At 39.6% G+C, this 26,152-nt stretch overlaps 1 protein-coding gene across 1 annotated transcript; it reads left to right on the top strand.

Moving 5' to 3' along the window:
• The first annotated feature begins 2,061 nt into the window (after positions 1–2,061).
• Positions 2,062–8,567, top strand: LOC134677310 (zinc finger protein 431-like). Its single transcript, XM_063535746.1, has 4 exons — positions 2,062–2,335; positions 5,547–7,298; positions 7,632–7,739; positions 8,482–8,567. The coding sequence occupies exons 1-4, from the start codon at positions 2,062–2,064 to the stop codon at positions 8,565–8,567; spliced, it is 2,220 nt and encodes a 739-aa protein (XP_063391816.1).
• Positions 8,568–26,152: the final 17,585 nt, after the last annotated feature.

Consider the following 26,152-nt stretch of genomic DNA (forward strand, 5'->3'; position numbering starts at 1 on the left):
AAACTCGTTAAAGTAGGCAAACTATCTGTTCATAGTTGACGATGGAGTCGTCTGCTGTCGTCGCTGAGAGTGTCTGCGTGAAGGCCGAGCCCTGTGAGGATGTGTATCGTATAAAAGAAGAGACCACGTTCGAGGGAGTGTCTGTGAAAGCTGAGCCTTTGGACGATGTGTGTGTAAAAGACGAGTCGGCCGGCGTGAGCGCGGCGGAGGCGCTGTACACCGATCACGTCAAGAAAAATGAGCTCATGCTCGGCCCCGTGCTGGTGGAGCGGCGCGGCGTGCGACCACCAACAGGTCAGTTCTGGGTTCTAACTAACCATGAAGCTGTAAAATCATTAGGCCACAGGAAATAGCAAATATGCATTAGAACAGGCAAATAGTATAGATAGTGTAGAAAGTTACTGTCATGGTAAATTTTGTAGTCACAGTAAATTTAATGCCATCTATCAACACAAGGTAAAAATGTTTATTTTTATTTTTATTTGTTTTCTTTATTTAACTTGACTCTTATGTTAGGATTTTACAATGTGAGTATAAAAACATACAATATAAAAACACTTACAAAAAATATATAAACATATTATAAAATACCTAACCTAGGGTGGCGCCAGCAGCAGAGCAAGGCCCAAGCTACCATATATAAACACATTATAAAATACCTAACCTAGGGTGCCGCCAGCAGCAGAGCAAGGCCCAAGCTACTGGTGGCCAGGGCTGCAGAGAGAGGAACCTGCAGACTATCTGCGCCGTATCCAAAATCACCGCCTTCTGCATCTGACCCTTGTTCCAACCACCTAGCGAAAGGCTCTCAAGATGTTGGTCAAGACTCTTCGCTATTAAACCGTTCACTGAAATGACTATCGGGACAATGATTGTTCAATCAACATCCCACATGGCGGTTATCTTGTGAGCCAAGTCGGTATTGTCTTGGGTAGTCCCATTCGTTTTTCATCAAGTTTTTAAATTAGTCCTATTCTGCTTTCATCACGCATTCTACATTGAAAGCCACCGACGATTGTGATGAATGTAGAATGAGTGACGAAAGCAGAATAGAACTAATTTAAGAACTTGACGAAAAACGAATGGGACGACTCAAGACGATACCGCCTAGGTACTTACTGGACTTGTCCTTCTCGGTCTTCACGAGATTCTCATCATTTTTATTTATTATTTTGATATGAATTTGACCCACGTTCTTTCACTGATATGTGTTAAAATTGTTAAATATCAAATGGTGTTGTGAACGCCGTCTAGCTGCGCACTAGGCCAAAGGTGTGGTGCCATCTATCCGAGAATGACTTTTTCTTGACTCCCGAGGCATGTTTTTTCCTTAGACTTTATTCATCTTATACAGAGTTACATATGTCTTTGGAACAGGGGATCCCAATGTGCGCTGCGGCACACTAGGGCATATAGTAAAGAGGGGTTAGTTGAACCTCTGTAGTCACAATTACTGATTATCATGGCTGTTGGTAAGGCTTCGACACGTCAAAGTAGAAAAAGAGTAATATATGTTCTAAACATGAATTGACACCATATGTAGTACTGAAAGATTCCTCACTATGCTATAAATAATATTACAATCGCATTAGTCTTAGAGGATATAACCAAACGGAGTAGCCATTGACAGGCATTCCCCTTTGTCGAAAATATGCAGCCAATGGTCATACACATTGTATGGACTGACGTTTATCTTGCAAGGCTATTTTTACGTTACATATGATCGATATTAAACTTTCGTGAGACCTATTTTAAACTGTTTGAACGACAACGGTTTCACTCAATTGAATTTTTAGTCGATATGGCAACATGTTGCGGGCCCTTCGGGGGTTCTTCTTCAGGCTCGAGTGCTCGCGGCGACTGCAACTCGTATATACATTTGACGTGCCCCTCCCCGCAAAACTCGGCAGACTGGTTTGTACAGAAATTGCAGACAAGGCGTCTCCGTTTGGTTATATGAGTTACATTACATCCTCCAAGGCATTAGTAGAGCCGAACTCACTTGTCTGAAGTCAATCGCCAAAATAAATAAAAAAGCGCGTAAATTTATTCAATGTTAGTATGTCTCGCAACAGTTTGAATTGGATGAGTAAATGTTGTTCTAGTCTGAGGGTGGTTTCAGCTTTCAACCTGGGGGCAGGAGTGAAGCAGTCATGTGAGACTGTCCCCGGGAGGCCCCTTCTGAGGGACTGCTGCGTGAGGCTGGAGCGTCTCGTTGTGGACACCCTGCACACTACTCGGAGCACAGACCGGGCCGGCCGGAGACAAGGTCGTGAAGCTGCTGTAGAGAGCGGATACAGGAGCACCACCGTTGGGAATGTTAGAAACTATCACGGTAAATGATTTATTAGTAGTGTGTTGTGTACTTTTTTCCTTAATTGGCTTTTACCTTAATATTTATTTGTGGTGCTAAGTAACCCTTCAGGAATACGTCATATTTGAATTGGTTATGGTTAGTGCCATATATTTATTTTATTTATTTTTTATTTTCTTTATTTAGGATTACCAACAGATAATACATCTTACATGCTCTTAAATCTATATAACAATCATGACTGATGCTTATCTAATTATAGGTAACCACAACTTATATAAGTGTCTTGTATATGTGAACAATATTGAACATGCGATAAAATTATAGGTTATAGGTAAATGAATTAGGTGATAGGTACCAGTACATTACATTAGCTAACATTACATATCTTGACAACTAGGGTGATGTTAAATTGTCTATAACAATTATTGACTACGTACATAAATATTTTCTATAAATATTTTATAAAGTATTATTAACACGTTTGAGAATCTGTGCCTAATTACTTTGGGATATCCAGTGAGCCAACATATTTCGTCACTTTCCTTTTAAACTGTTCAGGGCTATCGATAAATATGTCCACTCCCGCAGAGCCAGGGATATAATTGTATAATTTTGTCATTCTTAAAAGGGCAGAATTACGACCTAAATTTGTTTTTCCAAATGGAATGCTAAACAGGTTATACAAACCGGGACGAGGTAGCTTAGCAGGAGTAGTTATTTTAATTTTACTTAGCAATTCTGGATAATCTAGCCCCTTACTATTAGTCTATTTATAAAGGAACATTAAATCCAGCTCTTTTCTCCTGTTACTTAGTGAAATAAATCGAAAGAATTTTAGTCAATTACTGTATGATGTGAGTTTACGAGTTTTGAAAGAGTAATATCCTAAATGTGTTAAAAAGCGTCTCTGTACCTTCTCAATACTGTTCTTATGCACATAATAAGGCGTCCAAACCGGAGAGCGGTACTCAAGGTTACTTCTCACTAATGTATTATAGAGCAATACTTTAGTACGAGTGCATCTAAACTGCCCAATGTTTCTTATTAGAAATCCTAACATACGAGACGCTTTTTAATGATGTTTATGTAATGGGCATTGAAATTTCTAATCGGAAGATCAGCGCTGGAAGTCGCCAGCAACATGCTGAGATGGGACCATTTCGTGACACTTTATTTTTCACTATGTTTTTTCTATGTATGTCTGTTGTCTGTGTGTTTACGAATAAAAAACTATTCTATTCTATTCTAAATTTAACTTACTATCTATTGTTATTCCCAGGTCACGTATTGTATCTACCTTTTCGAGTTGTGTGCCTCCGATAGTGTAAGAAGTGGGTACAATAGTTTTATTGCGAGTAAAAGAGATGTAAAAGCATTTCTTGGCATTCAGCTTCATTTTATTCTGGGAGCACCAATTACTCAACCTATCCAAGTCGTCCTGAAGTAGAATACGATCACTAGAATTTTTAATAGGTCTGAAAATTTTAAGGTCATCAGCGTAGAGATAAGATTCGGAATTTTCACAACAACTAACTATGCTATTAATAAAAATTAAAAACAATAAAGGACCTAGGTGCGATCCCTGTGGGACACCTGATGTTGCAAAAAATTGCTTGGATTGCTCACCATTAATGGCTACATATAGCATGCGATTGTCCAGGTAGGACCTGAACCAGGACAACAGTGACCCAGAAACTCCATAATTTCTCAATTTACTTATCAAAATGGTATGATCAACTTTGTCATAAGCCTTACTGAAATCAGTATACACAGCATCTACTTGCACGCGATTATCTACATTCTTTTATATTAGATAAAATAGAAATAGGCCTATAATTTTTTTATGTCAGATTTCGAGCCATCCTTAAATATCGGAACAATTTTTGTCTCCTTCCATACTTGAGGAAATATGCCCGTTTCGAGAGACTTGTTAAATATGAATTTTAGCGGTTGTATCAGGCCTCCCGCACACCCGGAAATGAATATCGGCGGTATACAATCTGGACCAGGTTCCTTATTCAGATCTAGAGCTTTAATTTTTTTTAAGATCATGTTATCATCAAAAATAATTTTATGTAACGAATTGGTCAGCACCGTTTGTTCTTCTATGTGATTAGTGTTGTCAGAACGATCAACATCTGGTTCATAAATTGAAGAAAAGTTTCTCGCAAATAATTCACAAATACTTACTTTTGCAATCACAGGCCTGTTCGTTGTCAAGTTTCATGTTTCAAGTTTCATAATAGTAATTTAGCCTATATACGTCCCACTGCTGGGCACAGGCCTCCTCTCAAGCACGAGAGGGTTTAGGCTATAGTCCCCACGCTGGCCCAGTGCGGGTTGGGGACTTCACATACACCTTTGAATTTCTTCGCGGATGTATGCAGGTTTCCTCACGATGTTATCCTTCACCGAAAAGCTAGTGGTAAATATCAAATGATATTCCATACATAAGTTCCGAAAAACTCATTGGTACGAGCCAGGGTTTGAATGAACCCACGACCTCCGGATTGAAAGTCGGACGTCAGAACACTCGGCCACCACCGCTATATATAGATAGATATATATATAAATATTATATTATATGGACATGGACATGGACATTATATGGACATTCTTATACAGATTGACTAAGTATATATATAAAGAAACTCAGTCGGATATATATATATCCGACTGAGTTTTTCGGAACTACGGAATATCATTTGATGTTTACCATTCGCTTTTCTGTGAAGGAATACATCGTGAGGAAATCGGACTAATCCCAATAACGGCCTAGTTTGCCCTCTAGGTTGGAAGGTAAGATGGCAGTCGGTTTCGTAAAACTAGTGCCCACGCCTATTCCTGGGATAAGTTGTCAAGCAGACCCCAGGCTCCCATGAGCCGTGGCAAAATGCCGGGACAACGCGAGGAAGAAGAGATATATATCCCATCAAAAACATAGGGGTGAAATGAGAGCCAAGTTCAAAATTAAGAATATGAGTTGTTGTTGACTACGCCGCACAGATTATATAATAGTTGACGCCGGCAAAAGAATTGAGATATATACGGGTGCCAGGTTCTAGTTCACTTTGGATGTAATTAAAGTTTAGGATCTATATGATATTTGTCTGTTATTTTTCTGAAATTTAGGTTGTTAGTATAAATCAAGCCACGACAAATGAGTGTTTAATATATTATCTGAAAAACGTGATACAAATTGAATCTAGTAAAATAATTTTGATTGCAGGGCAAACTCCTCGGATGAAACCAAGTGGAATATACCAATGTACCCACTGTGAATATACAACAGCTACACAAATATGGTTCACCAGGCATTTGAGAAAACATACTAATGAGAAACCATACAAGTGTGAACACTGTAGTTATGCTAGCAGCCATAGAGGAAATTTGCAAGTTCATGTAAGAAAACACACTGGCGACAAACCTTACAAATGCGGGCACTGTAGTTATACTAGCAGCGATAGAGGTAATTTGAAGGTTCATGTAAGAAAACACACTGGCGACAAGCCTTACAAGTGTGACCAGTGTAGTTATGCTAGCAGCGATAGAAGTGGTTTGAAGGTTCATGTAAAAAAACACACTGGTGAAAAACCTTACAAATGCAGTCAGTGTAGTTATGCATGTGCAAATAAAATAATATTGAATGTTCATGTAAGAACACACACTGGCGACAAGCCTTACAAATGCCACGATTGTAATTTTGCTAGCAGCCGGAAAAGTGATTTGAAAGTTCATGTAAGAACACACACTGGCGACAAGCCTTACAAATGTGAACACTGTAGTTATGCTAGCAGTTATAAAAGTTGTTTGAAGATTCATCTAAGAAGACACACTGGTGAAAAACCTTACAAATGTGAACACTGTAGTTATGCTAGCAGTTATAAAAGTTGTTTGAAGATTCATCTAAGAAAACACTCTGGTGAAAAACCTTACAAATGCACACAGTGTAGTTTTGCTAGCAGCAATATAACTCATTTGAAGGGTCATGTAAAAAGACACACTGGTGAAAAACCTTACAAATGCACACAGTGTAGTTTTGCTAGCAGCAATATAACTCATTTGAAGGGTCATGTAAAAAGACACACTGGTGAAAAACCTTACAAATGTGAACACTGTGGTTATGCTAGCAGTTATAAAAGTTGTTTGAAGATTCATCTAAGAAAACACTCTGGTGAAAAACCTTACAAATGCACACAGTGTAGTTTTGCTAGCAGCCATATAACTCATTTGAAGGCTCATCTAAAAACACACTCTGGTGAAAACCCTTACAAATGTGAGCAGAGTAGTTATGCTAGTATCGAGAAAGGAAAATTGAATGGTCATGTAAGAACACACACCGGCGATATGCCTTACAAATGTGACCAGTGTAGTTATGCTGGCAGTACTAAAGGTTCTTTGAAGGTTCATCTAAGTAGAGTCCATGTAAAGAAACACACTGGCGACAAGCCTCACAAATGCCACCAGTGTAGTTATGCTAGCAGCAATAAAGGTAATTTGCAAGTTCATCTAAGAAAACACACTGGTGAAAAACCTTACAAATGCGAGCTATGTAGTTATTCTAGCAGCCATAAAAGTCATTTGAAGCTTCATCTAAAAAGACACGCTGACGACAAGCCTTACAAATGTGGACATTGTAGTTATGCTAGCAGTAGTAAATGTACTTTGAAGGTTCATCTAAGAAAACACAGCGACAAGCGTTACAAATGTGAACAATGTAGTTATGCTAGTAGTTGCAGTGATCAATTGCGAGTCCATGTAAGGCAACATACTGGAGAGAAGTCGTACAAATGTGGCCACTGCAGCTATGCTAGTGATGACAAAGATGCTGTACGAAAACATGAAATTATGCACGATGATGAAAAGCGTCACAAATGTAATTATGCTACCATTTATAAAATAAATTTACAGAACCATAAATGCACACATTCTGTTGAGATACTTCACAAGAGAGGCACATATCTGGAAGGGCAGCACAAAGGTGAGAAGACTATTTATTTATTTTAACTTTATTGCACAAAAGAAAACTTATCGTACATAAGGCGGACTTAATGCCAAAAGCATTCTCTACCAGTCAACCTTAGGCAAAGCAGAGAGACTATAGAAGGTATAATCGTATGTCTTGGCATCCTGCAGCTGTAAACTTATACCAAGTGTTTGTTTGAATAAAGAATATGTGCGATGTATATTTGATTTTGTTATTGTATAGATTTACATACCATCTCAATTATTTTGACAAGTATGAGCCAAGTCCGACTGCGGACAACAGAAAGTGATATAAACTCGTACAAAAATATCACCTTTTTGTCAATAGAGTTAAAGTATGGTGGAGCAGCGGCCAGCAGCAGGCGACCCTCGCTCGCCGCGCACGGCGACGCGCGTGACGCCGCGCACGACCACACTTACAGCGCCGCTCCACCAGGTTAGTGCCGCCGCTCCTCCAGGCTAGTGACGCCGCGCACGACTACACTTACGCCCGGCTACTGTCCGCGCCGGCGTCGGGGCCCAGCGCCGCTCCTCCAGGTTAGTGTCGCCGCTCCTCCAGGTTAGTGTCGCCGCTCCTCCAGGTTAGTGACGCCGCTCTTCCAGGCTAGTGACGCCGCGCACGACCACATTTACAGCGCCGCTCCACCAGGTTAGTGCCGCCGCTCCTCCAGGCTAGTGACGCCGCGCACGACCACATTTACGCGCAGCTACAGTTCACGCCGGCGCCGGGGCCCAGTGCCGGTCCTCCAGGTTAGTGTCGCCGCTCCTCCAGGCTAGTGACGCCGCGCACGATAAATTATCACCATATGTACTGTAAAACAACTTTACATTTCTTGTTTTCGAATTTCAATATTAAAATTTCAAAATCGTCTTTATTCAAGTATAACTAACAATACTTATATCATCTTAAGCAAATTAGCATAGCAATTTATGACTATCATTCGTTAAACTTATACAATTATTATAGGTACACAATACAAATCAAATTTAATAATAAGAATTTCAAAATAAGATCGTTATACATTAAAATAAAATAGTATAAAAAATACTAGACTAGAATTTTTCAGAACTAATTCTAATAGTAAAAAAAACGCAGTGTATTAATATACTGGTTGCAGTGCAGGTAGTCAAAACACTACTGGAAACGTGCAAGTACTAACAGGTAGTGTTGTTCTCAGGCCTCGAGAGCGGCCTCGACGTGTCGGAGGCGGAGACCAAGAGAAAGACAGACGAAGAAACGACCGCATCGTTATACACCGGATAGGTCTTTGACTTGATGCCATCACGATAATAGTAGAATAAGGTCTATCTTTAGAAAAACGCAGCCATAGTTACACTGACCTATTTATTATTACACTGTAGGTTTTGTAATGTTTTAGGAACGATCAAAGAATTTAATTTCCTCCCCATTTTCTACTTTGTCACAGTGACAATAGTATGAGGTCTCTAGCGACTTTCATATTGATTGTCACTGTGACAAGGTACGAAAGCGTCGGTAATTTAATTCTTTCACTGTTCCTTATCTACATACTACAAGTTGCCTCCAGAAACTCGCAAACTAAATTGACATGAGTTTGACAAATAAATATGAATGAATAGCAAAGAAAAAATAGTCACGGGTATATGTCGATAAATTGATATCGATAAATAAGATGCACTTACTACCCATGTGATAATTATAAAGGGGTCACAAACGATTTCGATTTGTATGAATATGACGAGAAAAGTGGTTGATTCGATTGTAAGATTGTGACGTTACCAATCAAATCAGGAGGTGCGGATGTGAAACTGACAAATTTAAATGTTAAGACGAAACAGGAGCTGAGTTTTAAGTATTTTAGGTAAATATACCCATCTCGCTAACGGAAGCGGCTCCTAAAACTAAGTGCGATAAGGACAAGGCGAAAAATCCTGCGTTTAAATCTCGAAAATCGAGGTTTCGTACTCGACTGTTTCCTCCTCCAAAACGTAACTAATCGTAACCAAATTTGGAAATCTAAATGATTATGAAATTATCTGCGCCGGACCGTTTTGCTTTTTTGGCTAATTGATATCAGTTTTGAATACTACGCCTCTCATTGTGGCATAGTCAATGAGGCCATTTTGGCCATTTATTAAAAGGTTCTAGCGCCTTAAAAAACAAAAATATCAAAAAAAGGAAAGCGGTCCGACACAGATATTGACAATTGAAAAAAATCATTGCTTTAGCATCAAAACCCACGGAGGAAACAGTCGTGTACGTTTGTATGGCGATATGAGCACTCCTGTTGGCTCTTAATATGCAGGTTTGGGGGCAAGTTGTTTATATCAAGAGCGCGCGGTTGTCGCCATAAACCTAAAATTGGTGATTTAATTTTATAAAATGTGACCGGTAGATGAGATTGATCGATAATTAAAGTTAGACCAAATAAAGTCTGCAGTGATTTTGGTAGCCCACGCAGTGCAACTGATTTTGACGTTTAAAATAATACTTGCACTGCGTGGGCTATTAAAATCGCTGCAGAAATTATTTGGTCTAACTGTATTTAAATTCTGACCGAACTGTCAACTTGAATGTCCAGTTTAGGGACTGGTCTTCTTTACAATCACCAATCACCGAGACGATTTAATTTTTACGTCCACACCACACAAAATAAATGAGAAATCTTATCTTATTTCCCCGTCTGGGTCGGCCTTATTTGTATTTTGAGCCAAAATCACTGTTTCTATGTTACAATTTGTTACTCTAAATGTAAGTTTTCCTAACAAATATAATAAAATATTTATTAAATTACCTACAATATGTTTATCCAATATCCTTGTATCTACTATAGTCTATACAATTGCACAATTTTCCAAATACCAAGTAACATTTGTAAAATAATTTAAATTACTTAAAGATTCATTTTAACTGACCGCGCAACAGTAGCGCCGCTATCGGTGAATTCTCGCGATATTCTCTAATTCAAACTTTTTTTGAAAATATCGATGTGAACAGCACTGGCCGAACTGTGGTATCATTTGTGCACATTGACCTGTCAATTTAGTTCGCGAGATTCTGGAGGCAACCTTAGGCTTACAGATGGCATATTGGTGGAAAATAATAAATAAATAAATATTATTATTATAGGGACATTCTTACACAAATTGACTAAGCCCCACGGTAAGCTCAAGAAAGCTTGTGTTGTGGGTACTCAGACAACGATATATATAATATACAAATACATAGAAAACATCCATGACTCAGGATTCTCAGGAACAAATATCTGTGCTCATCGCATAAATAAATGCCAAATACCTAAATAAAATAGTTAAGTATTGTGTTATTTGTTCTAAATTTATTTTACCTGCAGCCTATTGACTTTTTAATAAAACATTAAGTGAAATTTAGAACTGTTAAGTTTTACTCTTTATTTCTAGATGTAATATTATTTCTACGACTATTCGCCAGCAAACTGCAGTTTGGCAAAATATTGTATACCTAGTCTTAAGTGTATTTAAAAAAAAAACACGTTATGCACGTGTTTGTCCTTCCGAGTGAAATAAAACTATAACCCTAATAAATAGTATACATTTTATTTACTGACTTTATGTTCGTAGCAGTATGCCGGCTACATACGTAACGATAAATCGTTGCGATAAAACTGTGCAGTCCGACTGTGCAGATAAATCGAACCGTGTGTATGACAAATCGTTACGATAAATCGTTGATCGGTGGCAGTTGCAAATTATATCAGAAAAATCGTTGTCGAAGCGAACTGCACAGTTTTATCGTTGCGTGTGGATGCATGGCGATCGGTCATTTCGGCAGTACTTCACGTAGCTTGCTTGTGTGCGCACGTTCGTTCCTCAAGTAAATAATGAAAAATGTAATGAAAAATATAAAAATGAATCCATATTTCTCTTGGTCACGTCATCACGCGTGAACGGCTGGACCAATTTCGCTAATTCTTTTTGTCTTAAAGTTGGTCAAGCAAAAAATAAATAAATTTAAATTTAAACTGTTTATTTCAGTAAAATATGCACATCATATAATATCAAGCTTAACTACTAATCTTAACTTTAAAAGATTTTTTGAGTTAAGGAGTCTTATTTTAAATATTTATATATAATTAATATTTTTTATAGGTACATAATAGCATAATAGGTCATATAATTCGGTGATTTCGGTATACTGCCCTCTTATTTTAATTAGGTATTTTTTAATAATATTTCTTGCTTGTCTATTCGTCCGTCCTTCTATAAGTTTTAGTAATTCCTTTGAAAATCTATTCAAGATGCTCGGTAAGATGCAGTTCCACACTCTCTGCCTGTATACATTGTCATATATTGTTTGGTTATTGTCAGGAGAAGTTTCTTATGACAGAAAAAAAATAAGAAAGTTGCGCGGAACATTAGAAAATTTAAGAAAACTAAACTTCCATATTAACTTTGATGACATGGATAACATGTTTCTTGCGTGAGCTTCTGCGGAGAACTGACGACCGACGCCGATATCGGAGGCGTGTGGAGGCACTAGGAACGTTCGATTTATCGCACAGTCGGACTGCACAGTTTTATCGCAACGATTTATCGTTACGTATGTAGCCGGCAGTACTCCTTGCATGTGGTTTTCTTAAAAGCCTCCTCCAGACTATGCGCGTGAATCGCGGGCGAAGCCGCGAACGCAAGTGTGGCGTCGATTTCGCAGATTGTTCACGTCTTCGCGCCTTGTTCTCCGTTTTTTGTCGGTATTTCGGCCCGCGTCAAAGGAGACGCGAAGCGCGAACTTGCAAAGCCTCCTCCAGACTATGCGCGTGAATCGCGGGCGAAGCCGCGAACGCAAGTGTGGCGTCGATTTCGCAGATTGTTCACGTCTTCGCGCCTTGTTCTCCGTTTTTTGTCGGTATTTCGGCCCGCGTCAAAGGAGACGCGAAGCGCGAACTTGCAAGACTCCACATTACACACTATTTTGGCTCTTCTGTGGCCAGATAAATATTAATTATATTATGATTATATTACATTAAGCAGCTATATTTTACGGTTTCACAAGAAATCAAAATGGAAAAACAGCGAAATCACGTATGATGCCATAGATAACTAACAGTTAAACTCGATCAGCTGGTGCTTTTCCGCCATCTTGCCGCAAACCAAACTGCGAAATCGCCGTGAAGTGTGCGAGTGTGGAGTCATACATCAACTTCGCGATATGTTCGCTCCGCGACGTCGCGCCGCGATTCACGCACATAGTCTGGAGGCGGCTCAAGACTCCACATTACACACTATTATGGCTCTTCTGTGGCCAGATAAATATTAATTATATTATGATTATATTACATTAAGCAGCTATATTTTACGGTTTCACAAGAAATCAAAATGGAAAAACAGCTAAATCACGTATGATGCCATAGATAACTAACAGTTAAACTCGATCAGCTGATGCTTTTCCGCCATCTTGCCGCAAACCAAACTGCGAAATCGCCGTGAAGTGTGCGAGTGTGGAGTCATACGTCAACTTCGTGATATGTTCGCTCCGCGACGTCGCGGCGCGATTCACGCACATAGTCTGGAGGGGGCTTTAGAGTTTAGACCAAGAGAAGTCTGCAACGATTTTGATAGCACATGCAACGCAGTCACAGAATAAATAATAGAACTACGCAGTGCATTTAATAGAAGTTTGACGTTAAAAATAACACTTACACTGCGGGTGCTATCAAATTCGTTGCAGACTTGTCATGGTCTAAACTCTAACCTTGCACTGCGTCAGGGGTGCGAAGCTCCTGACTTCGGCCAAACTCGGCTCCGCTCGGCTCAGCATTGCTCCGAGCAATTATTAGGGTTGGCACCACTTGACTTCCTTTTGCGTGCACGACCACAGATAAGATAATCACTTGAATTTTGACAACCCTAAATAGCCGAATGGGATAGTGTCATGTATTAAAAAGGGATAGCATGATTCGACCCTGAACCGCTGTCAAACTTCGGTTTTGTAGGAAGCTTCCTTTCTGTACGGTAGTACTATTATTTATTCTGTGACTGCGTGTGCTTTCGAAATCGTGTTGCAGACATATCTCGGTCTGTCTATACACATACAGTTCAACACAAGCCCGCTCTACATACACTCGTACGCGAATCGCGGCGCGAAGCCGCGAACGCTAGTGTGGACTCGAGATCGCAGACCTGCGAAATCAAGTATAAGTATAGTAGGTATATATAAATAAACTTTCTCTTAAGCCCCCATTCGCACGAGAGCTTTTTCAACGCGCGTTAAAAAAGCGCTTGAATCTGTCCGCACTCTAAATTCGATTTAACGACCAAGGCTGTAAGTCGAAAATCTAACAACGCGTGATAAAAGCGCCATCGCTGTCGTGTGAATAAATACACATGTATCTATTTGTGTCATTCAAACGCTTTTTTAACGCGCGTTGTAAAAGCGCCCGTGGGAATTAAGCCCCCTCCAGACTATGCGCGTGAATCGCGGGCGAAGCCGCGAACGCGAGTGTGGAGTCGATTTCGCTGTCTGCGAAAATCGGCGCCATACTTGCGTTCACGGCTTCGCGCCGCGATTCGCGCACGAGTGTGGAGGAGGCTATAGGGCTAACTGTGCAGTCCGACTGTGCGATAAATCGAACGTTCCTAGTGCCTCCACACGCCTCCGATATCGGCGTCGATCGTCAGTTCTCCGCAGAAGCTCACGCAAGAAACATGTTATCCATGTCATCAAAGTTAATATGGAAGTTTAGTTTTCTTAAATTTTCTAATGTTCCGCGCAACTTTCTTATTTTTTTTCTGTCATAAGAAACTTCTCCTGACAATAACCAAACAATGTATACAGGCAGAGAGTGTGGAACTGCATCTTACCGAGCATCTTGAATAGATTTTCAAAGGAATTACTAAAACTTATAGAAGGACGGACGAATAGACAAGCAAGAAATATTATGAAAAGATACCTAATTAAAATAAGAGGGCAGTATACCGAAATCACCGAATTATATGACCTATTATGCTATTATGTACCTATAAAAAATATTAATTATGTATAAATATTTAAAATAAGACTCCTTAACTCAAAAAATCTTTTAAAGTTAAGATTAGTAGTTAAGCTTGATATTATATGATGTGCATATTTTACTGAAATAAACAGTTTAAATTTAAATTTATTTATTTTTTGCTTGACCAACTTTAAGACAAAAAGAATTAGCGAAATTGGTCCAGCCGTTCACGCGTGATGACGTGACCAAGAGAAATATGGATTCATTTTTAGGGTTCCGTACCCAAAAGGTAAAACGGGACCCTATTACTAAGACTTCGCTGTCCGTCCGTCCGTCCTTCCGTCCGTCCGTCCGTCCGTCTGTCACCAGGCTGTATCTCACGAACCGTGATAGCTAGACAGTTAAAATTTTCACAGATGATCTATTTCTGTTGCCGCTATAACAACAAATACTAAAAACAGGATTAAATAAAGATTTAAATGGGGCTCCCATACAACAAACGTGATTTTTGACCAAAGTTAAGCAACGTCGGGCGGGGTCAGTACTTGGATGGGTGACCGTTTTTTTTGCATTTTTTTTTTCATTATGCTACGGAACCCTTCGTGCGCGAGTCCGACTCGCACTTGCCCGGTTTTTATATTTTTCATTACATTTTTCATTATTTACTTGAGGAACGAACGTGCGCACACAAGCAAGCTACGTGAAGTACTGCCGAAATGACCGATCGCCATCCACACGTAACGATAAAACTGTGCAGTTCGCTTCGACAACGATTTTTCTGATATAATTTGCAACTGCCACCGATCAACGATTTATCGTACGATTTGTCATACACACGGTTCGATTTATCTGCACAGTCGGACTGTACAGTTTTATCGCAACGATTTATCGTTACGTATGTGGCCAGCATAAATGTCTCTTAAGCCTCCTCCACACTCGTGCGCGAATCGCGGCGCGAAGCCGCGATTCACGCGCATAGTCTGGAGGGGGCTTAATAACTAAATAAGTACTGTTTCACATTACATTAAAATGTATCGTTTCGGTAGCGACTCAAAGATAAGTACGATGTGTATCGAAAATTATGAATAGTACACTTTACCATAATGTGAATGCGCTATACTTAAATAAAGAGACGAATGCTAATAAATCAACGACAAATATCGGCACCAATCCCTTTCTGTTTCCTAGTAGATATGTAAAATAAAACGAATCATCAATAAAATCAATATCAAACATATTGTCATTTTATTTCCTATTTACTATATATTTCAGATACATTAAGAGTGCTATTACATTTCGGGGTTGAGCGAGTTTAGGTATTTTATGCGCTGCGGCAGGCCGTGCGAGCTCAGTATTCCGATCCCTTCTACCACACTCGCACTACAATGATGGATTAAACATTCTTGATCCTTCGCGAAGCATATTGAAATTAACCATAACAACACTAACTGTACTTAACTTATAAAGTCCTAAAACTGTTATTTGGTAAGTACGAAAATACTAAATGCAGTGCAAATGTACATAGGGGCTGTTCATAAATTACGTCATCTATTTTTGACCCCCCCATCCCTCAAATCATCCAAAAATCATGCTTCGGATGACTCTGTTTCCTCCTACGTCATGCTACCATCATCCGATGTCCAGACCCCCCCTCCTCCCATTTGAAACGACGTAATTTATGAATAGCCCCATACTCGTACTTATGAACGTATATTACTCGAAAGAAATTATAGGTACTCGCTTATTTACAAGAAACAAGTTACAAGAAACTGAAGATACACAGGGTCTGATGATGGAGCTGGAAGGTGGCCACGGGTACCAGTCTCTCATGTAACTAAACAATTTCGTGTTTGGGCTCGTTTGATTCGTCTCAACAAGATCTTTGACACAAGACAGTACTCAGGGTCTGATGATGGAGCTGGAAGGTGGTCACCATTACCAATCAACCATACAACTAAACCACATCGTGTTTACTTCCAGCTCCATCATCAGACCCTGAGTACTATCTTGTGTCAAAGATCTTGTTAAGACGAATAAAACGAGCCTAAACACGAAGTGGTTTAGTTGCATGGTTGATTGGTACCGGTGACCACCTTCCAGCTCCATCATCAGACCCTGAGTACTATCTTGTGTCAAAGATCTTGTTGAGACGAATCAAACGAGCCCAAACACGAAATGGTTTAGTTGCATGGTTGATTAGTACCGGTGACCACATTCCGGCTCCATCATCAGACCCTGAGTACTATCTTGTGTCAAAGATCTTGTTGAGACGAATAAAACGAGCCTAAACACGAAGTGGTTTAGTTGCATGGTTGATTGGTACTGGTGACCACCTTCCAGCTCCATCATCAGACCCTGAGTACTATCTTAAGTCAAAGATCTTGTTGAGCCGAATCAAACGAGCCCAAACACGAAGTGTTTTAGTTGCATGGTTGATTGGTTCCGGTGACCACCTTCCGGCTCCATCATCAGACCCTGAGTACTATTTTGTGTCAAAAATCTTGTTAAGACGAATCAAACGAGCCCAAACACGAAGTAGTTTAGTTGCATGGTTGATTGGTACCGGTGACCACCTTCCGGCTCCATCATCAGACCCTGAGTACTATCTTGTGTCAAAGATCTTGTTGAGACGAATAAAACGAGCCTAAACACGAAGTGGTTTAGTTGCATGGTTGACTGGTACTGGTGACCACTTTCCGGCTCAATCATCAGACCCTGAGTACTATCTTAAGTCAAAGATCTTGTTGAGCCGAATCAAACGTGCCCAAACACGAAGTGGTTTAGTTGCATGGTTGATTGGTACCGGTGACCACCTTCCGGCTCCATCATCAGACCCTGAGTACTATCTTGTGTCAAAGATCTTGTTGAGATGAATAAAACGAGCCTAAACACAAAGTGGTTTAGTTGCATGGTTGATTGGTACCGGTGACCACCTTCCGGCTCCATCATCAGACCCTGAGTACTATCTTGAGTCAAATAAATACATATAGAATGTCAGGTCGTTTCAAATATTTTTAATCCTGTCCGGTAGTTTATTAAACTGTACCATTATAAATTATAATACTATAAAAACAGTGCTAGGATCAAAGTCTCTCGTTGCGGTTTACACGCACACAGCATAGCGTTTTACACGGCGCCCGCCGCACACAATGATAAAAAACCTCGTCGTCGCCGTTGAAAATGTGCGGAGCCGACCGACACACGTCCTACCTGTACAAGCTCTGCCGCGGCACTGAGCTGCAGTGTTGCCAGGGCTCTGGAGTCCTAAGTTACGTTTCGTTTCCCTAAAAGTCACGTTTTTGCTGCTTAAGTCACATTTTTATATTATTGTATTGTATGGGTAGGTATAGCTGGTCAAGCAAATCTTGTCAGTACAAAAAGCCGCGAAATTCATATTTTCTATGAGACGATATCTCTTTGCGCCTACATTTTTCAAATTTGACGCCTTTTTCTACTGACAAGATCTGCTTGACCAACTTTAAATCGATTTTCAGATTCAGAAATAATATATTTCACAAAAAATCTACTAACTTTATATGATTTTTAGTGTTCCGTACAAAACTTTGTTTACGGAACACTTATGGGATCACTTCGGTCTTGCAAATCAGTTAAATACGTTTTTCTCAGAGACCGTTTGACATAGATACCTAAAATTTGGAACAGTTATAGCAATTACCACCACTCATATTGTAAATAAGTCAAAACTGCTTATTTCTTATTAAAGGGGGAAATTTAGGGGGTTGAGAGGGGTTAGGCTGAAACTTTTTTCATTTGTAAGAATCGTGTGGGGTACCATTAGAAAGCTTGCAAAAAATTGAGTCGATGGACTGATTTTGACTTCATTTTAGACTGCAATAGTTACGTCAAAAAATGCATTTTAAGTTGCAAGTTTTCATACAAAAATTTTCACCTCTGTCCTGGCGATTTTCGCGAAAACTATAGCTAACAGGCAGCTGACCAGTCAATACCCAACTTAAAGAAGCATGGAGACGGCGGGAAAATTATCAGCTTAACTTTATCTTTATTAGTTTTTCAACTGCAGCTTGACCTTTGGTTGCTTAGGGCTAGCTAACTGATGCTTACACTGGTCAATTCATATTAGGCGAGAAACATCCTTAGTTAAAACTTTGGCATTGAAATTTATGACTTATGTCTTTGACACAAAGTTTAATTCTGCTTGCTTATTTTTGTGGGATATTTAATTTTATCTCAATAGCCTACTATAAGTATGAGAGAGATCTACAAAATACGACCTTATTATATTGCAAATAAGTTTCAATTTCGAACGGGCTTTCCAACCAATGGACTAAGCATTTCAAAAATCTGAAAAATTCAAATTAAGAATTCCGTTCTTGACTGTCGTTGTGTTTTTTTTTTCACAATAGGACACATAGAGTTAGTAAGGCGTATAGAGATAATAAAGTCATTTAATATTTATGAACAGCTTTAGCCTCATGTATAGATTTTATTGAGAGTATCTGATTCGTCGAAACAATATACACAGTATTCCTTTTCATTAAGTACCATTACATTTCTGTATTAATTGTATAATTATAATATCTATTAATTATATTCAGTACTTATGTATATTTTTGAACGGATCGGTGAGCAACAAGATTCAGGGCTATAACCGCGAAAATAGAAGTTCGCAAATTGCGAGCATTTTTCTCTGTCACTCTAATTACGCCTTCATTGGATTAAAAGAGAAAGATCCCCGCAAATTGCGAATTTCGGTTTTCGCGGTAGCCCCTCAGTCCTGTTACGAGAAAATAATTCTGGAAGACATTAATACTCGTAGTATATGACAGTTAAATATCACAGTTTTTAGAAACAAAGGTAAAACTGACGAAATATTTAAAGTAAGCCGATCTTGTTCTTTAGCAGTTCTAAATAATATTAAAGTCTATATATATGGCATAGAACTAGAAACAAAATCAAATAAAAAATAATAATGAGTTCTAAATTCAAAATGAAGGAGTATACATTTAAGGTATTATAGGCCAAGCGCGCACCACGATATTAATTTTTGCGACACGATTTTAGAATCGCGCTGTAATATATCGCCATTATATCGCAGAAAATTCACTGCGCGCACTGCGATGAAAAAGTCGACGATTTGTTCATTCTCAACATGGATTTCGTACCAGTCGCTTGTCATGAAACGTGTCTTTAATATGCGATTGCTGTATTTTAACATTTATAACACAAAGGTGATCCCCGTCTATTTCCATAATTAAATGGTCAACATCTAGCGTCTCATTTTGAGACTCCATTGGAGATGCAGGTGCCGAGATGTTGGGGTTTGGAGAGCGAAATGCCGACTGAGGTCCGGCCGGGGTGCGATTTTATTATCATAGTGCGCGCGGGGCCATACAACTCCGCATTCTGCAATCACTTTGCGACAATCGCGGAAAAATGTGACAAATCACAATTTTAAAATCGCTGCGATTTTTTTGTCGCATATGCGCGCACTAACATATATACACATACGTTGCATCTCTGCGACAAAATTATCGCAGGACAAAAAATCGTGGTGCGCGCTTGGCCTTACTCTAAATTATTATAATACATCAAGCATTCGCGAGATGCTCGACTTCGGTATTCAAACACAAAGCAATAGTACAAGAATCTAACTAAATGCAAAGGCCGAAGGAGCGATTCGAAGATCCGAAGCGTCCGACAGACGCGCGCCTCCCGTAACTTTTCCAAGTATTTTTAAGTACAAGTGTCTAAGTCGCAAGATCCAAAGGCTGAAGTCGCATTGGGCCGAAAGCCCGAAGCATCCAGGAGGTCAGTTCTAAACACAGGTAATTAATACAAGTGTCTAAATGCGAAGGCCGGAGGCCGAGCTCCGCGTAGGGCCGAAGGCCTGAAGCCTGCAAGATGTCAGTGGTTAAACACAGAACTGACAGCTTGGACGCTTCGGGCCTTCGGCCCTACGCGGAGCTCGGCCTTCGGCCTTCGCATTTAGATACTTATACTATTGTTCTGTGTTTAAGTACTAACATCCTGGACGCTTCGGGCCTTCGGCCCTACGCGGAGCTCGGCCTTCGGCTTTCGCATTTAGACACTTGTACTATTGTTCTGTGTTAAAGCACTGACATCCTGGACGCTTCGGGCCTTCGCGCTACGCGGAGGTCGGCCTTTGGCCTTCATATTTAGACACTTGTACTATTGCTCTGTGCTAAAGCGATGACATTTTGCTAAAGCTCGGCCTTCGGCCTTCGCACTTAGACACTTTGTACTATTGTTCTGTGTGTGTAGTTGAATACGGTATCCTAAAAACAGGCAAACAACCCCTGTAAAATGTAACGATGCGAGCGGCACGGCTACCATCAGTTTGGCATTGACATAAACGCTACCGTGGGCGTGAACGTAATTTACTTTCTATGCATCTCGCTCGTACTGATATATTAGTGCGAAAGAGATATACCTATAGGAAGTAAATTACGTTCACGATATCGTTTATGTCAATGCCAAACTGATGGTAGCCGTACGGAACACTAAATGCCTCGAGCTATCTCGGACTTGGCCAAATTATTCTTTTTGAAACACACATTTTCATACTTAATGCTATTTGTGATCGATTTCATGAATTTTAAGGCGTATCCAGACTAGTAAATTTTTCGCCAATCTGTTTAAATTGCCCGATCGAATCAGGACGTGCGGACGCAAACGCCAATTTGGCTCGCCGAATTAAATCGCCGATTATGACCGATATTACCGATAAAACGGAGTACGGGCGCAAGAATACCAATTTGTGACGCCAGTATTTTCTTTTTGGGGCATTTTTTCAATTTAGGGGTACTAATATAATATCACCATAAATCTATTGATATTTTTGTTCCTGAAAATAATCAATTCTACCAGCAAAATTTGCACTTGATTACTTTGCCTCACATGTGGATAAAATGCAACTTTCTTATCAGTTTTTGAACAATCACGAGAGCCTTTAAGCGGTATCCAGACGGGATGAACAAATCGACTGATTTGATCAGAAATAAAATTGGCGTCAATCTCCGATTTAAGGCGTATTCAGATTAGTCAAATTTACGCCAATCAGATTAAACTGCCCGATCGAATCAGAGGCCGCCAGAGGCGTATAGATAATTACTAGGTATACTATCAAACTAAATAACACCGTCATGTCAAGGTAACAAGTCTCATTTTGCCACGACTATTATAATAAACTTGATGGTGGATGTAACGTCAAAGTGCCAGTGCAAGTGTCAACTTGGGTACGTTCACTGCGTTCCTAAATAATACGAATTGCAGAATTAAACTTGTCCAAAATTCGACTAGCTTAAAAAGTCACAAAAATTGCCTCATGATCGAAAGTCACGCACATGTCACACGAGAAGGCCAAAATTCACGAAAAATGTGACTTTTGTGACCATCTGGCAACACTGCTGAGCTGGCGAGCGCGCGTCATCGGTAATATAGAGTAGTTTTCAAAAAATTGCCAAAAAATTATAGTAGAATTTCATAAACACTAATGTATACCAACAGTATAAGCAAACGTTGCAGATTACTTGAGTATGAAAATGACTTCGATATTAAGTAGATTTTCGTAGAAATTGACACTTGTTTCGGAGAGAAAATTGAGTTCGTTTTACTTTGATTTTCTCTTTCTCAAAGGTATGTAGGAAAAATATCGTTTGATATGCCTAAAGTACAGGGTATTAGTAATACAAAATAGCCAGGTTTAGCAGAGTAAACTTCTCAACATTTCCAAATAAGAGCTTGCCGTTCAGTGCTTCACGGGGTTTTTCGGAAACGACCATCAGAAAAAAATTCATTACTAATTTAATAAGTCCTTTTTCTAATATTTACAACGATATTTAAAAAGATAAGAAGACGCTTTTACTGGAACAAGTACTCATTGTTTCTAATAATGAGCACAAAGTCCTGAATTTCGTCGACTAGTATCATCAATTTTGCATTATTTCGACTTTTCTTGTAAGAGCGCTCTTAACAAAAACTGATAAGTAGTAGTAGTAGTAGTAGTAAAATACTTTATTGTACAAAAAGAAACATAAAACATGAAAGAACACACATCATTAGTACTAATGATGTGTGTTCTTTCATGTTCGCCTTTGTACAAAGGCGAACTTATCCCTTTCAGGATAAGGTCAGTGCATGGAAAAGTATGCATGCCCTGGCACAATCGTTGGCGTTGGTGCCTAACAATAAAAAAATAAAGAGTATAATAAAGAGTAAAGTTTAAAATCTTTTAGAAAACGAATAATTTTAATTAAAATTAAGAATTACGAGCGAAAGAGCGAATCACTGAGATACTACACAAGTAGCTGCTGTTGTGCTGTTACAGGACTCAAGACGTATGTAAGTTTTTGTTACAAGTGTACCAATCTACACTGGTAATTTACAATATTTTTATAAAACGCTTGTTCGATTATGAGTTAAAAACTATTAAACTCCCATATTTTCGTCTATGGTTGAGCTACAGGCACTTGTACCTGTAACCTGACTATGCGCGTGAATCGCGGGCGAAGCCGCGAACGCAAGTGTGGCGTCGATTTCGCAGATTGTTCACGCCTTCGCGCCTTGTTCTCCGTTTTTTGTCGGTATTTCGGCCCGCGTCAAAGGAGACGCGAAGCGCGAACTTGCAAGACTCCACATTACACAATATTTTGGCTCCTCTGTGGCAAGATAACAATGAATTATATTATGATTATATTATATTAAGCAGCTATATTTTACGGTTTTACAATAAAACAAAATGGAAAAACAGCTAAATCACATATGATGCCATAGATAACTAACAGTTAAACTCGATCAGCTGATGCTTTTCCGCCATATTGCCGCAAACCAAACTGCGAAATCGCCGTGAAGTGTGCGAGTGTGGAGTCATACGTCAACTTCGCGATATGTTCGCTCCGCGACGTCGCGCCGCGATTCACGCACATAGTCTGGAGGGGGCTTAAAACGCAAACTGTAAAAAACGGAGCAAGTGTTGCCAGTAAACGCCTGTAAACTTGTAACTTTATAAAACTGGGCCCTGATGGCCAAGTTGCCAATGCACGTAATAAATTAAAAAACTCGAGATGTCAAATTTGACAACGACAAATGACAACAAAAAAATCGAATGAATGTTATTGTAGCGTGCGGCCTGCGTAAGCTGTTGAATACTTATAGTGTTGAATAAATTTTGGATGGATTTGTAACAATATCCTCTTCGAACAAAGGTCCTACATTTACTTTACGTTTACGTTAAAAACGAAGTGTTAATAGTTACTATATTATTATACTCTTTGGCTAAGTAATAGTTGACGATGGAGTCGTCTGCTGTCGTCGCTGAGAGTGTCTGCGTGAAGGCTGAGCCCTGTGAGGATGTGTGTGAAAAAGCAGAGACCACGTTCGAGGGAGTGTGTGTGAAAGCTGAGCCTTTGGACGATGTGTATGTAAAAGACGAGTCGGCCGGCGTGAGCGCGGCGGCGGCGCTGTACACCGATCACGTCAAGAAAGATGAGCTCGTGCTCGGCCCCGTGCTGGTGGAGCGGCGCGGCGTGCGACCACCAACAGGTCAGTTCTGGGTTCTAACTAACCATGAAGCTGTAAAATCATTAGGCCACAGGAAATAGCAAATATGCATTAGAACAGGCAAATAGTATAGATAGTGTAGAAAGTTACTGTCATGGTAAATTTTGTAGTCATAGTAAATTTAATGCCATTTATGGTAAAAATGTTTATTTTTATTTTTATTTGTTTTCTTTATTTAACTTGACTCTTATGTTAGGATTTTACAATGTGAGTATAAACATACAATATAAAAACACTTACAAAAAATATATAAACACATTATAAAATACCTAACCTAGGGTGCCGCCAGCAGCAGAGCAAGGCCCAAGCTACTGGTGGTCAGGGCTGCAGAGAGAGGAACCTGCAGACTATCTGCGCCGTATCCAAAATCACCGCCTTCTGCATCTGACCCTTGATCCAACCACCTAGCGAAAGGCTCTCAAGGTGTTGGTCGAGACTCTTTGCTATTAGACCGTTCACTGAAATGACTATCGGGACAATGATTGTTCAATCAACATCCCACATGGCGGTTATCTTGTGAGCCAAGTCGGTATTGTCTTGGGTAGTCCCATTCGTTTTTCATCAAGTTTTTAAATTAGTCCTATTCTGCTTTCATCACGCATTCTACATTGAAAGCCACCGATGATTGTGACAAATGTAGAATGAGTGACGAAAGCAGAATAGGACTAATTTAAGAACTTGACGAATAACGAATGGGACGACCCAAGACGATACCGCCAAGTCTAGGTACTTACTGGACTTGTCCTTCTCGGTCTTCATGAGATTTTCATCATTTTTATTTATTATTGTGATATGATTTTGACCCATGTTCTTTCACTGATATGTGTTAAAATTGTTAAATAGCAAATGGTGTCGTGAACGCCGTCTAGCTGCGCATAGGCCAAAGGTGTGGTGCCATCTATCCGAGAATGACTTTTTCTTGACTCCCGAGGCATATTTTTTCCTTAGACTTTATTCATCTTATACAGAGTTACATATGTCTTTGGAACAGGGGATCCCAATGTGGACTGCAGCGCCCGATGTGTTGAAACATCAAAGTAATAGTTATTTGTTTCACTCGGGGGCAAAGTTGTTGTTTAACCGCTCGTGCTAATATTGATACCCGAGCAAGCGAAAGATTCCAAAATTCCGAAAAATGGAATCTTGAGCGTCGCGAGGGTTTCAAAGCACGAGGGTTAAACAAAATTTGCCCCCGAGTGAAACACAAAATTTTTCACCACACCAACCCGAAGCAAATATTAAATGTAAAATATCAAACAAAATCAAACCAAATCAAATCCAAATGAATGTTATTAAATATTTATCATCCAAAATCATCATTAAAAGTCATGTCTACCAGCAAACATAAGAAGCCAACTCAAAATTTGCATTTGATTACTTTGCCTCACACTCACATGTGGATAAAATGCAACTTTGCTATTCGTTTTTGAAGTGCAAAGTAATTCTTTCCGAGCTGGTGTGGTGAAATAGTTATTTGTACAACAAGAGATCAAAGTTTGATATTTCTTCGAGTGCTCATTTTGAGTCCCGTGCAAGCGAAAGATTCCATAATAATTTAGAATCTTGAGCGTAGTAAGGAATTCAAAAGCGCACGAGATGTAAATAACTTTGATCTCGTGTAGTACACAAAATTTTTCACCCTAAGCAGTGAGAACATACCTAGAGGGACAGAGATAATAGAACCCAAGTATATCGAACTTGTATTAGACCCCGCATGTTGAAATGACATTTGACTATAAAGGTCACTTGAATGACATTTTGTCTCACTCAGCAAAATCGCATTTTGCTCACTTGTTTTTAAGAAGCAAAGTACCCTTGTTCAAGCTGCTGAGGTGAAAAATAAATATATAAATAAATTATATTGTGTAAAATGAACAATTGTTGTTTTAATCTGAGGGTGGTTTCAGCTTTCAATCTGGGGACAGAAGTGAAGCAGTCATGTGAGACTGTCCCCGGGGGGCCCCTTCTGAGGGACTGCAGTGTGAGGCTGGAGCGTCTCGTTGTGGACACCCTGCGCACTACTCGGAGCACAGACCGGGCCGGCCGGAGACAAGGTAGTAAAGCTGCTGAAATGATTTATTAGTAGTGTGCTTTTGTACTCTTTTCCCTAATTGATGTTTTGAATATTAAAGATAAAGATAAAAAATAGTTTATTCAAGTAGGCCTAGCGGTAAGAGCGTGCAACTTGCAATCCAGACCAGGGGTGCGACACTCCTGACTTCGATCAAACTCGGCTCCGCTCGGCTCAGCATTGCTCCGAGCAATTATTAGGGTTGGCACCACTTGACTTCCTTTTGCGTGCACGACCACAGATAAGATAATCACTTGATTTTTGACA

Source organism: Cydia fagiglandana, chromosome 26 (assembly GCF_963556715.1).
Source record: "Cydia fagiglandana chromosome 26, ilCydFagi1.1, whole genome shotgun sequence".
NCBI classification, from domain to species: domain Eukaryota; kingdom Metazoa; phylum Arthropoda; class Insecta; order Lepidoptera; family Tortricidae; genus Cydia; species Cydia fagiglandana.